This window comes from Mycteria americana, chromosome 24 (assembly GCF_035582795.1).
Source record: "Mycteria americana isolate JAX WOST 10 ecotype Jacksonville Zoo and Gardens chromosome 24, USCA_MyAme_1.0, whole genome shotgun sequence".
NCBI lineage: Eukaryota > Metazoa > Chordata > Aves > Ciconiiformes > Ciconiidae > Mycteria > Mycteria americana.
The window spans coordinates 1,624,622-1,640,836 of NC_134388.1; the positions used below are offsets into that span (position 1 = coordinate 1,624,622).

Here is a 16,215-nt window from a genome sequence, read left to right on the forward strand (position 1 = left end):
AGGGACCCACCTGCCCTGCCTGGGTGATGCTGACAGACCCCCATGGGGACATCCCACTCGAGAGAGGCTTGGGGGGGGAACACCTGAGCCCTGGGCGCAGGTGGGGTTTAGAGGAGTCAGAGGCAGATTCAGGCCCTGAAGGGTGGGCAGGCGTGAGAAAGAGGAAGGGCACGGGCCTGTCCTTGCCAGGGGGAGGCCATGATGCTGCTGCTGGGGGCGGCAGGGCGAGGAACAGCCACACCCCGGAGAGGGAGAGAGACGGGGGAAGGGGAAGGAGGTACCGCGACCCGCCGGGCCGGGCCGGGGCCGTACCTGCGCCGTGGCCGAGCGCGACCCCCGCGCCGGGGCCGCCGGAGGCTCCGCACCGCGCCGCCGCCGCCGCCACCGGGGGGTGCCGGAAGTGGCAGTAGGGCCGGCGGCAGGGCGGGCCCCCGCCCGGCCCCGGCCCCCCGGCGCTGAGGAAGGGGCAGTCGATGCCGCGGAAGTAGCCGGTGGATCTCAGCATCCCGCCGGCTGCGGGGCGGGGAGCGGGGCCGGGACGCGGGGGCCCGGGGAGGGGAGAGGAGGCACGGGCGGCGGCGACGCGCTCCCGCCTCACACCGCCGGCGCCGGCCCCGCCGCCATCTTGGAACCGCCAGGCCCGGCGGCGAGGCCCCCGCGACGCCGCTGCCCGCACAGGGCTGCCCGCGGCGCGCCTGAGCGGAGCGCGGGGCGGGGGCGGGGCGCAGGGAGAGGGCGGGAGTGCGAGGAAAATGGCGGTCGGAGGGAGGCGCCCGCGCTGAGGCGAGCTCGGCCCGCCGGCCGCCGCCCCGCTCCTCCGCTTCCCTCAGCCGCCTCCCTTGGGGTGCTGGGGCCTTCCTGGCGGCTGCCCGGCGGCTGCAGGCGTGGGAGCACGGGTCTCTCCCTCAGGAAGGGGCCTGGGGTGTCCGGGGCCCCCACGGCCGCAGGGGAACAAACCCTGCACAAGCGTGACAAGTCACCCACTGCGCTCCTGGAGCCACAACTGGCGTATGACCACTTCGAGGAGATGCCGTTGAGAATATCTCCAGGTTCAGCTGGTTTTGGGTACACTGGTGGACCAGCTCCCCCCCAGAACCCCACAGAGTGAGGGGGAGAGGCTGGGGAAGGAGGGTGCAGGCCCCAATGCTGCGGCCCTGTCCTGCTGCCTCACACCGGGCTGGGCCACCTCTGCTCCACCCGAACACCTCCAGATCGCTCCTGCTGTGGCCAGAGGGACGGCCCCAGGCTCCTTGTGCTGCGGCCCACCACCCCCAGCATGGCCCACGGCCCCCAGCACAGCGTCGGCCTTCTGGAAAGCGGGAGAATACCAGCCACGTTTTGGTAGAGGGACCTGAGGCAGAAATAACTCACCAGAGGCCATGCAGAGGAGCAAACTCACTCTGCGCTGCCCCCCGCCATGAGGACCTGGCCCTCCCTCCTTTCCCCAGGCAATCGTCACACCCGTATTTACCGGCGGGGAAACTGAGGCACATGGTAAGGGCCATTTGTCTGTGCCGAGTCGGGGCCGGCCCTGGAGGGGTTCAAGCAGGCGAGCGGGTCCGCAGCTCCTGGGAATCACCCGGCGCTGCCCCTAGCTTGAGTTTTTGGAGGGGGGAGTCTCCACCTTCAGCAGGTGAGGCTGTTTTGGGGTGACAGCGAGCAACCAAGCCCTTGGAGGAGAAATCCCATTAAGTGTAGCCAGAAGCCCCGGTCCGGAGAGAAGGGAGGATGCAGGAAAGCCTCATCGCTTGTGAAAGGAGAGATGGGAGAGAGGGTGGAAAGCACTGAGGCAGTGCGGGGAGCCAGCTAGAGGATGTAGAGAAAGGTGCACAAGGAGGAGTCGTCCTTGGCCCCAAGGAAGGACAAGGGAAAGACCACAAGTCATGTTTCATAGTAGTCTTAAAAAAACCAAAACCACTTTATTTTCAAATACGGCACCACAACAACGTGATGATCCTGCCTCCTCCCTACCCATCGCTCCCCCACGGCGTCCCAGCAGAGCGAGTCCAGGAGCTGAGAACGTCGGGAGAGGAACCCACCACCATGCCTGGCCAACGTGCAGGGGGGAGCGAGCAGACCGATGCCCCGGCACTGCCAAGGTCTGGGGGTGAGCAGCTGCCGGCCCTGGGAAACCTGAATAATTGATACAAAGCTTTTAAAAAGCAGGAAACACCAGGAGATCAACAGCTTTCCCTCCGGCAGAAACATGCCACCGACACAAGGTGCCTTACAAGGTACCCAGGGAGGGCTCACGCTGAGCATCCCCACCCACGCTCCTGCCAGCCAGCTCCCTGCCTCCCACAAGTGCTAGGAAAGCAAGCTATTCGTTCCCCCCCAAAAAAGCATTTTTATTTTTATGATATAGATAAATCTATTCTATATAACTTCAGCTGTAACAGAGAGGACTCTGTAGAAATACCGTGCGCGCAGACATGCTGCATAACGTTATTTCCCTTCCTTACAATTCTCGCCCCGTGCTTACTCGACTCTCAAGCTGGCAAAATAAAATAAAATAATATAAAATAATCCATCCCTTTCTGTCCAGACCTGGAAAAACTGCCTGAAATCAATTCAGGCTGATCTTGGCTACGCTTCCACTTCCCCACATGGAAAGGGGCAGCTCAGTTAACTGGGATGCCCACTCAGCTCCCAGTTAGCAGCACTGGAAAAGGTCCCAAGGGTCCCTGCACACACCAAGGCAGCCCCTCTGAGAACAGGGACCCCCAAATTCACCCGTCCTGGTGGATCCAACCCTGCCAAGGACCTGAATCTCCCACCGCAGCCTCCCAGATCAACTAATGGATCCCCAAAACCGACCTCATGTTCCCCCCCAAAAGCTCCCAACCCCTCCGCAGAGAAACGAGGGCATTTCCCCAGCCGCTGGTCCCTGGGACACCCGGCTGATGCTCGCTCTGCCTCCTGGCACGGCTCACATCCAACGACCAAATGTCCCAATTTAAGGTAAGGAAGGGAACAACCTCGGGACAGGTTTCGGGCACGCGGCAAGGTTGTCACAGCACCTCGGGTCCCCACGTGGGACAATGGGCAGCACGGAGGGACGTGCGCCAGCGCAGCCCTCGCTCCCGAGGGCATCCCATAGGGATGCCCTCGGGAGCGAGGGCTGCGCTGGCGCACGTCCCTCCGCGTTTTTGCCCCTCTCCTCCCCGGGGAGAGCCAGGCAGAGGGATGCCACCACATCTGGGCCACACTCATCCCCACCGCAGCCCGTTATTGCTGCTGGGTGACAGCGGGGACCCGCTCCCTGTGCCGGGGAGACCTCACGCTGTGCTGGGCTTCCCCGCCACAGCAGGGACCGAATGGAGGATGCGACCCAGAAACGTGGCTCCAGACCTGCCACGGGGCATGCTCCCAGTTTGCTCCCCGGGGCAGGAAGCCGGATCCAGCCCTGGAGCTGGATGAGGGGTGACCAGGGGGAAGGGGGTGTCCCCAAAACCTTACCCCAACCCACCAGCCCGGGCCCAGCTGCAGGCGAAGCATCTCCTGCAGGGAGTGGGTCCCTGCCTCTCCGCAGCCGATCCCCACCCCATCATAAACCTGTTGCTGGGTGAATTGAGTCGAGTTTTTTGGGGAAAAAAAGCCAAAAAAATAAGGAAACCAGCCGGAGATGCTCGTGTGGTGGAAGCCTCCCGCCTTGCAGACCTCTGCTCCCTGCTTGTTATTTTGCATCACTGTAAAAAAGCACCTCCCGGGGCAAGTTTCTGCTCCCCACGGTGGGGGTTACAGATTTTCCCTGCATCCGCGCGGAACCTTCCCATTGTCCCAGCACGAGGCGCTAGCCAGGAATTTGCGAAACTGGAGACAGAAACGGGGCGGTGGGAGAAGAGAGGCTTCCCCAGGGCTGCTAAAACGTCCTCACGCAGGGTCGTCTCTTCGCAAGGATGGGCTATTCGGTGCGCGGGGTGATACCCGTCCAGGTACTCCTGGTACCCCATCCTGGTACCGCCCCACATGTATCCCACCATGGTCCACGTCCCCCATGGGAGACTCCTCCCCGGCTCCGCTGCAGCGTCCCGCTCGCCCCCCAGCCCCGCCACGGCCAGGAGTGCTCCGTGACACCCCATAGCCCCATCCACATCCCGGGGCGATGGCCCGGCCGCTGCGTCCCACGCTGCCCAGCCCCAACCCACTGGGTATTGGCCAGCTCGGGGAGGATGCTCCAGCCCCCCAAGAGTGCTCCCAGGTCCCCAGGGTGCTCCCAGCCCCCCAAGGGTGCTTCTGGCCCCCCAAGGGCATGCTCCAGCTCCCCAAAGGTGTTCCCAGCGCCCACCAGGACTCGGGCCCCGGCCCCGGGTGCGTGGTCCCACATGTGCTGTCCAGGCGTCGTCACCGCAGGGCTGTGGCAGCCCGTGGGCCTCCCTTCACCGTCCCAGCCTCCAGGCATCGCTCAGGCATAGGATGACAAAGGGAAGCTCACAGGGGGCAGGGGGCCGCGGCCCCGCACTCCTCCCGCCGAGGGCTCCTGCAGACGGGAGAGACGTGAGCCAGGAGGGGAGGGAAGGGGGCAAGAGCCCGGGGGAGCTGGGGGATCCCCAACCTGCAGGAGGTGAAAACCAGCCCATGGATCTCCCTGGTGCGACCCACCAGCCCCAGTGCTGCTTCTCCCCGCTGGGGACAGTTTGGGACATGGCGGGTGTGCAGGATGCGAGCGAGGCCACGCACGGGCGGCGCTGGCTTTTGCAGGGGGGTTGTAGTGAATGTGGGAGTTTGCGTGTGCAACCCGAGGGGGGTGAGGAGTGCGGCACCAAAAGGGCAGCGTGGGGGTGCAGGGGTGTGTGTGCACATCCACGTGTGTGCGCACGTCTGTGCCGGGGTGTGCGCACATGCGTGCACGGCTGCGTGTGCGCACGCGTGGGGATGTGAACGCGTGTGCAAGCCCGCGCAAGCGGGCGCCATGTGCACGTGCAGGTCGTCGCGTGCTCGGATGTCTGTGTGCAAGCGTGAATGCGTGTTTCCGTCTCTGCAGGCACACGCATCTGTGTGTGCACGTACACGTGTGTGGGTGTGTGCGTACGTACGTGCACAGTGCAGAGCTGGGTGGGCCCATCCCGCGGTTGCCCACCCGCAGGGGCCAGGCCCAGGCACCCTTCCCGGGACCCAACCCAGCACAGGGGCACCTCGGGGACCACTGGGCACCCACCACCCCGTCCCCCCCAGCCGGCAGCGCAGGGTGGTGGGTGCCCCTGCTGCAACCCACGCTCCCTCCTCCCCGTGACGCGATGCCACGCTCGCCGTCTCTCACCAGGGAAGTGCTGGCCGGCGTCTGGGCGCAGCCGCGGCCACACCGGGATGCTCACAGCGTCTGTGCTGCTCAAGGAGCGGGGGCAGATGGGCTCTGCTCCTCCTGACCTGCCGCCGTCCCTGTCCCCAGCTGTCCCCCGCCGGCCCCAGGTCGCTGCCTCACTCACCTGGCAGGGCAGAGCCAGGGGCTGCTGCCAGCTCATCCTCTCCTCTCCTTGTCCTTTCCTGTCCCCTTCCCTCCATCTTAGCCAGAGCCGTGCAGAGCCCCTCACCCCGGCGTTCCTCCTCCGGCACCCTCCCCTCTCCCCAGCCCGACCACAGATGGGATCCTGCCCCTCTGCCCTTTTATACCATCTTTGTTCATATGACAAGCACGTGAAAAACCAGAGCACAGCTCGGAAAAAAGCTCCTTAAGATGCTTTAATTCAGTTTCCTGGATCCCATGACTGAGCTCGGCCTGTGAACGGGGTCTCATGACTGTGGCACGCAGGCCCTGGCCATCAAAAGCCTCATTTATGCCCCAAAAGAGACTTAAACCCCTCTTGGCCGGTCACCCAGTGAGCCTGATGTCCCCCATGCCCGGCCTCGGCCACAGCCCCGTCCGCACCGGCATCGCGCCTCTGCCGAGGGCTCATCGCAGCGGGTATCCCGTCCTTTCCCCCGCAGGATCCCCGAGACGTCCAGGATGTCGTCCCCTTTCACAGCCATCACAGGCAGGCACACGCAGGTGCCCCCCAGTCCAGCCGGGTGCCTGCGACTCTGCAGCGATGGGAGCAGGAGCCGCCTGCGCCCCGGCTCTTCCAGCTGGGGACTTCGAAACGACCCAGGGGGACGCCTGCCCTGTCCCCTCTCTGCGGTGGCTGCGGGAGGGACTTTGGGGACACTCTGAGGCCTGGCTCTGCCTTTCCCCTCCTCCACGCCCTGCTGAGACCGCAGAGTCCCCCTCCAGGCACCAAACCCTGTCCAGGTCCAGCCCCAGCCCAGCCCCTTTCCTTCCCCATCCCCTCCTGGTGCTCCCAAACCGTGCCACCAGCGGTGGGGACAGAAGTGCCATCCCGGTGGCTCATGGCCCAGTTTGGCCCCGCTGGGGGAGGACACTGCGCCCAGGACCCCCAGGGCAGGTCTGGCTCATGCCTTTTGGGGACCCTGCAGCTCACGTATGGATTTCCAGCTGCTCGTGCCCAGGTAAGGACGGAGCCTGAGCCCTGCCAGGCCAGGAGTAGTGAAGGATCCAGACCCACAAAGCCCCGATCCCTAACGACGGATCACAGCCACGGCTCCCCGTCATGGAGGCGGCAGCCAGCGATGTCCGGCTCACTGCGATCCCATATACCAGAGCTGGCTCTAAATATTGGGGATCAGGCTGAACTTTGCTGTCCTTTTGCCTTTTTTTGTTTTTAAATGAGGCACAGTAAATACAAACTCAAGCCACCCCGACATCCCCCCGAACGCAACCACTGGCTCTGAGACGTCCTGCCGGTGATGCAGAGCCGCTCTAAAGCATCCGCAGCTCAACAGGAAACAGGCAGCAGTAAGAGGATAAAAATACCCTCGGTGCAAACAAAACGTCTCTATGTCAGGATTAGGGCGCCGTGGGCTGCTCCAGCCCCGCTAATCGGGGCCGGGGCCGGAGGTGAGCCGGGCTGGGCGACCGTGGTGGCTTTGGCTTCCAGCACACGTGTGAGCCAAAGGCTCTAAAAGCACCCAGCAGCTGCGTGCGGCGAGGCGGGGAAGGGAGGGGAGGGCTGGGGGGAGAAGGGAGAAGCCAGACGTCCCAGCTCCCAGACCGCCCTGGAAAAGGGGGGAGACCACCCAGAGCCCCAACATCCAAATCCTCTTCTAGCTCCTGCGGAGCCCCGGCACCAAGGAAGGGTCCCCCCTCCTCCGCTGGAGCACCCTGCCTTGGTCCCGGGGAGAAGTGAGGGATGTGTGGGGAGCAGGGGGTCCCGTGCCCCCCCCAACTCAGCCCCCCCATAGCTCCCAGCCCCAAACAATAGGTGCATTTGAGCGCTCCGAGCGCGGGGCCGCGGCGAGGCCCCGCCACAAGGTCCCTGAGCCCCTCCGAGAGCCGCCTAAGGAGATTATCGCTCCTCACATGAGCCCGCCGGGCCCCACGGCCTCACACCGGGGAGGAGGGGACACGAGGGTGACAGGGGCAGGGAGGGGGGAACCGGTGCCTGGGAGCCCTGCGAGGGTCCCCGTGGGCACGGGAAGGGGCAGAGTGCTGCTCTGCTCTTGGGGTTGGGGCGAGGGATTCCCCGGGGGCAGGAAAACACACGGCCGCTTTGAACAGCCCTTCCCAGGGTGATTTCAGGGCAGGCGCTGACCCAAAAAGCACAGACCCGAGCACTCTGCCTTTCCGTGGGGCAAAACACCCTGCCTGCTGGCAGGAGGGCACGGTGGGATGGCCCACGCGCCCGCCTCCGTGGCCAGCACACGCCAGGCATCGCAGAGGTGCCCGTGCAGCCAGGGGCACAGCCGGGCACAGAGCAGGTCAAAAATAAGATCTGCTCCCCCCAGGGCCGCCCTGCCCGCTCAGGACCACGCTGCGTCCCTCGCGACGCCGGCCCTGGTACGCTGGCAGGCCCTGGGGACGTCCCCCTTCCCCCGCAGCGCACCCGAGCCCCCCGCGGCACAGCTCCCGGGAGGCTGAGGCCATCCGCCACCTCTGCCCCCACGATCCCACGGGATCCCCTGATGAAAGGGGACAGGGGCCGGGGGAACGGGCCCCCGTCGTCCCCACAGCCCGATTCACAGAGACAGACCTTCGCAGCCTGGTCCTGGGGGACCAACGGCTCCTTCCCCATCTGCTGGCACCTTGGGGCTGCCCGGGCCCCAGAGGAGGGTGACAAACGTTGGGGATCCGGCCAAAGGCAATTCAGCAGAGGCATCAGCCAGCGGGGAAAGCCGAGGGGCCGGACCCCACAGGGGCGGGGGCTGGTCCCCCCGGCTGGGTCACAGGGAGACAGCCCCGGGCGCACCCGGCAAAAGGGCACACACAGGTAAAACGTTAAACCTCTGCTCTTTATTCAGTGCCTGGTTTCCTCGCCCCAGTTCCCAAGAGCACCACGAGCGAGCGGTACGGAGGAGGTTTTCCAGGGGTGACCTGAACACCGGGAGTGCTCCGAGAAGGCAGAGCAGGAACAGACTGGAGGGGGTGTGGGGCAGGGGGGCACCTCCTCCCTGCGTCCCCAAACTCCCCTTGGGGACGTGGCTCTGCCCCGGTCGCGGGGCAAACACCAGGCACCCCACCGGCGCCGATCCTGGGAAAGCTCCGTCAAGAGCAGGAACTGCCACCTCCTCCGTCCCGCCCCGCAGGGACGCCGGGGAGGGGGCCGGGCCCCCAGCCCCTCTCCAACTCGCATTATTGCTATAGTCAGAGCAGCAGAGCGGCCAGGAGGAATTCAGGAGTTCGCTGTTTTAGGAGAGGGGACGAGGACATGTCCGAAGCCAAGGATACGCCATCAAGAGGGTGGGCTCTCATCTTTCTGGGGAAGGGGGAAGGAGGGAGCTGCCATCTCTTGCCAGCCCGGCCGGTGGTGCCAGCAGCGCCGGGGCTGACACCAGGAGGAAGGAGAGTTGTGCTCGTGTCCAAGAGGAAACGCACCGTCTGCTCCAGGGCCTCCTGCCCTCTCCCAAGCCTGGAGCTGAGGCTGTACAAACTCATTGCACCTCCAGCAGCAGGCACTGGGGAGGGACACTGGGAGAACTGGAGAAACAGGCAGAAACCCCCTGCCCGTCCCCCCGCCCCGCGGCTAGTTGCGTTGGCTGGCCAGCTCCTGGGAGATGAATTTCCGAAGGCGCTCGAGGTACTGGCTGTAGAGTTCAATGTCATTGTGCCCAGCCCCGTCTACCCACAGCGGCTCCACAGCTTTGGGGCAGCGTTCAAAGAGCGCCAGGCCATGGGAGAAGTCGATGACTTCGTCCTCCGTGCCGTGGATGATGAGGACAGGAGAGGTGATTTTGGAGATCTTCTCGATGCTGCCAAGAATGTGGGTGGGGGAAGAGATGAGAGAGGGGGTAAGTACAGGGATCAAGGCACCATTCCTCCTGCCCCCCAAAACACATCCCCTCGGGGAGAGGGACCAGGAAATGCTCTTTGATCACAGCAGAGCATGGGGACATGGAGCTGCTGCCAAGGATGAGCTCCAGGACAAGACCTCCCCCGGCGTGAGAGACGAGGACCAGGCAGCGGTGACAACAGCCCCCTGGGACCTAGGCAGGGCAGACGGAAACCGCTGCAGGACAGTGCGAGCGCAGGCCCTCCCCGCGTCGGGATCAGCCGTGCCAGGCTTTGAGGAGTGGAAGCACGGCTGTTCTCAGCCTGGCCCCAAAGGCCGCACGAGGCCATCGGGATGCAGAGCGTGGGCTGGTGGCTCCCAGCCACAGCTTCCGGCTCGGGGACCGTCCCTTGGGCCCCACTGGCCTGGCTGAAAGGGAGAAGGGAAGCAAGAGCTCGTACCAGCTCATGGAAAGCGCTGCCCTTCCATGCCGCTGTCCCTGCTCTCTGCAGAGGGGGAAAAAAAGCCCAAGAAATTACCCTTGGGGGAGAGAGGGGTCCCAGAGACCCCCGGGACTTGTGATACCTGACAAGGGGCTGGTGGGACAGTCCCAAAGCTGATGGGCAGAGACACTGGGACAGGAGGGCCAGGAGGCGATGCCGCCGGGGGACGTGGGGCGCACACATGGCATAGCCCTCAGGAGGGGGCACGGTGACCCCAGGGAGGGTTACGATCCCCCGCAGGGGACCGAAAGCAAGGCAGGAGGATCGCGCTGGGCATTCCCAGCCTATCGTGGGAAACAGGTCCACAGTTTTCACCATAACCCCTCTTCGTGGCCAGCGCTGGCCTCCAGGACAGAGCTGGTCTGGGCACTGCCCCTCCAGAGCCGACCCCTGTCCCTTCTCCTCAGGCCACTCACTTGGGGAAGGCATCGAACCAGTAGGTCTTCTTGGTCTCGGGGAAGGCAACTCTCATGCCGGAGGTGAGCGGGGAGTGGAGCACAATGGCAGCGCACTCATAGCGGGAGGCCAGGTCAACCGTGGGCACCGTGCCAATGCTTTGTCCATATAAAATAATGTTCTCCGGGCTGATTCCATACCTGGGAGAGGAGAGGGCAGGTCAGCGCCCGAGCACCAGGCAGCAGAGTCACGTCGCCAGGAGATACAGCTCAGGGGGTCACCCTGCTCTGGCCACAGCACCCTGCAAGGCTTCCTGGGGTGGGGTGGGGGGGAACGGGGCTCTGTCCCCCCACCTTCCCCCAGCTCCTCACGGCTGGGCCCAAAGCAGCTGCCCCGCACCCCCGGCAGGACCAGGGAGCAGCCAGGGTTGAGCTGCCAGAGGAGCTGTGGGGGGGTGCCAAGGCTCACCCTTGCCAGGAGCAGGGTTACAGGGGGGTTCACGGACCCCGCATGGGGCAGCCCCCAGCTCCTGGGGCACGCTGCGAGCCAGGGCTGGCTGGAGGCAGGGCAGAGGAGGCAGAGCCCATCACGGGGCTGCACCTCGAGCCCGGCTGGGGAACTGGGGCTGAGCACAGCCAGGGGAGAGCCGGGGAGCAGCAAGACGGGGAGCACAGCTTGTGCCAGCACCCCCAAGCAAGGTCATACCCCGAAGCATCCCTGCCCCTCTGGGTCCCCTGGCCCGCTCCCCCTGCAGCTGCTTTCCGGCCACCCCTTCCCATCGCGAGCAGCCCGGGTTCCCTCTCTGGGAGGTTTCCTGTTTTCCAGACTGCCGGCCTGCAGGGTTTTCCTGGACGTCCTCCCTTCCCCCTGCCCGGCGCCCCGCTCACCGCGTCCGCAGCGCCTGCCACGCGGCGTCGATGTCGGAGTAGAGGTTCCTCTCCGAGGGCTTGCCTGTGCTCACGCCGTAGCCCGAGTAGTCGTAGGAGAAGATGTTGCAGTTGATGCGGGTGCCCAGACCGATGTAGAAGCTGCTCATCTGCCCCAGGTCCACGGCGTTGCCATGCGAGAAGAGCACCGTGTACCTGCAGCGCCGGGGAGAGACGGGCGCAGCGGGTTAACCGGGGACTCTGCCGCAGTGCCGCCGCGCTGCCCAGCCCCGCCGGCAGCTCGGGGAAGGATGTGTCTGGGCAGCTCCAGCCTGGATGTCCACTCCCGGAGGCTGAAAGCCAAACCCCAAGACGCGAAGGGCCGACACCCCTCTGGCCACCAAGGAAGGTCCTCACGACACCCCCAGCCCAACCCCAGGGATACCCAGACCCTCCTCACCGCCGGGGCCAGGGGCTCACTCCAGCAGAAATGGGCAGCCCGAAGGCAGGACGATTCTGTTCAAGTTTTTGAGTCTATTTTTGGTAAAAGCTCAGGATTTGGGGCTGTTTGCCCAATGGGGATTTCAAATAAGAATTCTGACAGCAGATTTTTTTCTCCCCTGAGTCTGGCAAGACACCAGACGCTGGGAGAGAAGTGAATTGTGGGAGTGACAAGGCACAAGAAATTTCCACCATAAGGGGAAAAACAATGTTAATCATAAAAATTAACACTAATAGCGCATTGATGGAAGCTTGGCTCTCTTCTGCCAGAGGGAAGGAGCAGGACCCGCTCCCTGCTGAGCCCCCACAGTTGGTCCAAGAGGTCTGTGGCCAGGTGGAGCCTCCGTGTCCCAGCCTGGATGCCCCAGCAGGAAGGCAATGGCACGACAAGCTGCGAGGAGGACAGACCTGATGCCCCGGGGGGTTTGGGAGGGCCGGATCCCCCCCAGCCCAGGCCCTTCCCTCCAGCCCGGCAGCCCGTGCTAAACGGTCACTCCCGCAGGCTGGCTGGGAGCGGGGCCAGCGCCGAGCCTCGCCACGGCAGGGCACGGGCAGGCGGATGCGCAGGCAGAGCAATCCCGCCGACGGTTTCCTCTCTCTGGGGACCTGCGACGCATGCAAGGACGGGGCAGACATCCCCACCGGGCAGCCTGCGGAGGCCTCCCGTAACGCAGCTTTCTAACCCCCGCGAGAACCATCCCCCCTTGCCCCAAGCCCACCCGGTGAGTTCAAAGCCCTTGGCAAGCTGAGGGCAGATCCTGGCTGCGTTCCCTCGCACAGAGGCCTCTGCGGACGCTGTTCCTCGGCGGGCACGTTGCTCCCGGGAGGATACCGGTGTGTGGGGTCAGCCGGGGCGCTGCAGGCTTTGGGACCTGACGCCGTGCCACCGGCTCAGGGAGCAGCTGCCGAGTCCCCTCCTGTCCCCGTGCCATCCCCCCATGCCTAGCCACCGGCAGCCGGGAGGGGGGCTCCGTCCCACACCCCAGGCTGCCCCTCGCCACCTTCCCAGTTTGTGGACCGGTGGGTGTGACGGTAGCAGGTTGTGCCTAAACCCCTCCTGGCTTCCGCTCCTATCGCTCTTCTTGAGGACTCAAATTCGCCAGTGAATTACACCAAACGTGCAGACCCAGTTCGCCGCAGGCGTCTCCTGGCCGGCACAGGCTCTCACCCATCCGCGGGGGCTGCGGAAGGAGGGCGAGCGGCCGGCGCAGACCCCCACAGCGCTCACCGAGAGCCTCGCACAGACGCTTGGTTCACAACGGGAGCGTTACGTCACTGGCGTGACATCAGGGGGGATCCGCGGGACAGCCTAGGGAATCCCTACATCCCTATAGCCTCCAGCTTTGCCTCCGCTCCATGTTTAACCTCATTCCCAGCTGCAGCCACAAGCCAGACCGGTCCTGGGAGCCGAGCTCACCCGCCCCACAGGATCCCTCCAAACCCCCGTGGCGGGGCCGGCTCCCTCAGCAAGGCGCCGGGTCAGGCTGGGTCAAGGCGGTGGCACTCAGCTGCAGGAGAGGAAGGGGCAGGATGGCACCGTGCCACCGGCACCGCACCAGCCCGACGTTGAGCCCGCTGGGGTCAAACCGCCAGCAGCGGCACCGGGCCGGCACATCCATGGGCGACTCACCTGGCGCCTGGCACGCAGCGGACGTACATGCAGCCGACGCGGTTCCCTCGGCTGCTTTTGGTGACGAACACCTCGATGTTGTCCAGCTCCCGCTGGGAGTACTGGAAATCCGCCCGGTCCTTCAAGTGCAGCTTCCACCGCCCCGCAGCACCGCCGCGGAGGGAGCCGGTGCTGGTGCTGCCCACGGGCTCCGGCTCGGGGACCACGGCATAGGTGGGCTCGGGGGGCAGGAAGGCCAGTTTGGCAGCGATGCGGCTGGGGCAGGGAGGGCAGCAGAAGAGGCAGCAGAGTTGGCTGATCGACAGCCCATTCATGACGGCGGTGAGGCGAAAGGCAGCCGCGCCCAGAGCGAGGGAGGATCCAAATCGGAGAGAGGCCGGGAACGATGACGGCCCGGAGAGGCCCCGTCCTCAGCCAGCCCTCGGCACGGCTGCCGCCGGCAGCCCACCGTGGGCCGGGGCGCTGGTCGGGGCTGGGGCGGCCGCCATCCGTCCGTCTTCGGGCAGCAGCGGTGGCCTGCGGGCAGGTCAGGCAGCAGTGAGGGCTCTGCAACGGGCACTCCCCAGACACGCGTGACCCACGGCCGGGGACAAACACGCACCTCCCCGGCACAGGCACGCGCCGGCGAACACAAGCACCGCACCCCCCCGAGCCGAGGGGCACGGCACGCCGTCCTCCCCTCTAACACACGCAGACAGCGCACACCCACCGCTCACAGCCCCCACGCTCGCGCTGAACCCACGCACCCCCCCAAAACCAAGCCTCCTTCAACGCTTCCCAGCCCACACACCCCCACACTACGCGCCGCAGCCTCCGCGCACAGGCCCACGCTGGGGAGGCGAGGACGGCGGGTGCAGGATCGCACAGGCACACACACACGCTCCCCGACAGCCGCACGGTCAGGGGTACAAAGACCACAGCCCCTCCAGGACCCTCCCTGGACGCTGGCACGGGCCTGGCCGCACGGGCGTGTGGCGGGAGCACCGAGCTGCTGAGGAAAAAGGGGAGGGGGGCAGAAAGAAAGGGGAAAAAAAAAAAAAAGGCAACTATTTTCTGCAAGTTTGGGCACAGGCTAGCGCTGAGGAATGTCAAACCAGCCCACACCCCAAGGAATTCGCTCCATCTGCTTTCGAAGGGCTGGGGAAGGGGAGGAAAGGGTGGAGGGGGGAGGCCTGCTGCCCAGCCGGGAGGGGAAGGCACACGGCACCGAAATATGCCGAAATGTTCGGAGCGAAGGGATGTCCCGTGCCCCGGCCCCGCCGCAGGCCCTGCACTTTGGGGGCCGGGGCTGAATTTGGGTCCCCCCTCGGGCCGGTGGCCATCCACAGCGGCACCAGGGCTGGCGTCGCACCCGGCACACGGCAGCCCTGGCCCTCCCCGGGTTTGGCACCCCGCGTGCCGGCAGCACCACGCGCACCCACGGCAGATGAGGGTGTCCGGCGGCCGCACACCTGCACGGGCACGTCAGGGCGTGGGTCCACGCAGGCAGAGGCAGGCAGCTGCCGGCGGCGCAGGTGCCGTGTGTCACGCTCACGCCGTGTGTCACGCTCACGCCGGGCCAAACCCTGGCACCGGCTGGGGACACGCGCCCCTGCGGGCAGGCAGCCCCGTGGGCAGGCAGCCCTGCCTGCCCGGCCGCCCTCACCCCACAGCCAGCGCGGGGGCCGGATCCACACCACACACACGCACTGACCCCACACCTGGTGTGGGGGCCGGATCCACACTACACACACACACTGACCCCACACCCACCCCACACCTGGCGTGGGGGCCGGATCCACGCCACGCACATGCACCGACCAGCCCCAAGACGCACAAACACTCACCCCACTGCCAGAGCGGGGGGATCCACACTGCACCCACTCACTGACCCGAGTGGGACTCCCACACACACACACTGACCTGAGTGGGCCTCCTCCCTTCACCGACAGCACGGGACCCCCCCCAACCCCCCTCACACTGACTGGTGTGGGCCTCTCACCCCCCACTGGCTGGTGTGGGGGGTCCCACAGACACACTGACCTGCGTGGGCCCCCTCCACTGACTGCTGTGGGCCTCCTTCTCCCACTGACTGCTGTGGGACATCCCCCCCCCCCCCCACTGACCAGTGGGTGCCCCCCCCCCGACAGGCATAGGACCCCCCACCCCACACACACTGATCGGTGTGGGTGTCCCCGTGTCCCCCCCCACTGGCTAGTGTGGGGTGGCCCCACATCCGTTGACCAGCGTGAGCCTCCCTCCCCCCACTGACTGCTGTGGGACCCCCCCACACACAGACTGACCCGTGTGGGACCCCCCCCAGACACACAGTGACCCACGTGGGCCCCCCCCGCTGACTTGTGGGTGCCCCCAACCCCCGCTGACCAGCGTGGACCCCCCACCCCACCGGTGTGGGCCCCCCCCCGATTGCAGTAGGCCTCCCACACACACCCGCTGACCAGCGTGGGCTCCCCCACTGACTGCTGTGGGCCTCACTCCCCCCCCGCTGACCGGTGTGGGACTGCGGGACCCCCCACAAACACCCACTGACCGGTGGGGCCCCCCCCCACGATCACTGTGGGCCCCCCCCACTGACCGCTGTGGGCCCCACACACACACTGACCTGCGTGCCCACCCCCCGGCCTACTGCAGGCCTCCCCACTGACCGCTGTGGCCCCCCCCCCCCGCACACTGACCCGCGTGGGCCCCCCCCAAACACATCCACGGACCGGTTCCCCTCCTCCCCCCGCTCCCCCCCCCCCGGGACCCGTCCCCCCGCCGCCCCCGCAGGCGCCCCCCAGCACCCACTCGTGCCTCCCCGCTCCCCGGCGGCGGCAGCCCCGTGTCCCCCCCGTACCTGGGCATGCTCCGCCGCGGCCCGGCCCGGCCCGGGCCCCCCCCCCCCCCCCGCGCTCGGGGCTGCCAAGGGACGGGCGGCCGGTGCGGGCCTCCGGGGCGGGGGCGGCGCTGCCCAGCGGCCCGCCTGGCCCCGCCCTCTCCGCTCCCGGAAGTGACGCCATCAGCCCGCCTATCGTTGCCGGGGGAACGGCGCGGCCTTCTCTGGGGGTCGTTCCTCTCTT

General features: G+C 66.2%; 2 protein-coding genes across 2 annotated transcripts in view; both read right to left on the reverse strand.

The window, feature by feature from the left end:
• REXO1 (RNA exonuclease 1 homolog) overlaps positions 1 to 684 on the reverse strand; it is a 42,640-nt gene extending 41,956 nt beyond the window's left edge. The window contains exon 1 of the mRNA XM_075524594.1: positions 313 to 684. Coding sequence (XP_075380709.1) covers positions 313 to 505 — 193 coding nt within the window. The 5' untranslated portion in view covers positions 506 to 684. The remainder of the gene's footprint in view (positions 1 to 312) is intronic.
• A 7,581-nt stretch (positions 685 to 8,265) lies between these two features.
• On the reverse strand, positions 8,266 to 16,137 carry ABHD17A (abhydrolase domain containing 17A, depalmitoylase). Its single transcript, XM_075524049.1, has 5 exons — positions 15,993 to 16,137; positions 13,157 to 13,672; positions 11,047 to 11,241; positions 10,180 to 10,359; positions 8,266 to 9,240 (listed from the first exon to the last, which is right to left on the reverse strand). Exons 2-5 carry the CDS (start codon positions 13,468 to 13,470, stop codon positions 9,015 to 9,017), a joined length of 915 nt encoding a protein of 304 aa, XP_075380164.1. The 5' UTR covers positions 13,471 to 13,672; positions 15,993 to 16,137; the 3' UTR covers positions 8,266 to 9,014.
• Between the last annotated feature and the right edge of the window lie 78 nt (positions 16,138 to 16,215).

Bases quoted from the DNA above. Each gene is read 5' to 3' on its own strand.
- ABHD17A (XM_075524049.1), bottom strand. From the start codon at position 13,470: ATGAATGGGCTGTCGATCAGCCAACTCTGCTGCCTCTTCTGCTGCCCT. The intron at 11,242-13,156 runs GTGAGTCGCCCA...CCGGCGCTGCAG, and splicing joins CGCTGCGTGCCAGGCGCCAG to GTACACGGTGCTCTTCTCGC. The intron at 10,360-11,046 runs GTGAGCGGGGCG...CTCCTCTCCCAG, and splicing joins TGGCAGGCGCTGCGGACGCG to GTATGGAATCAGCCCGGAGA.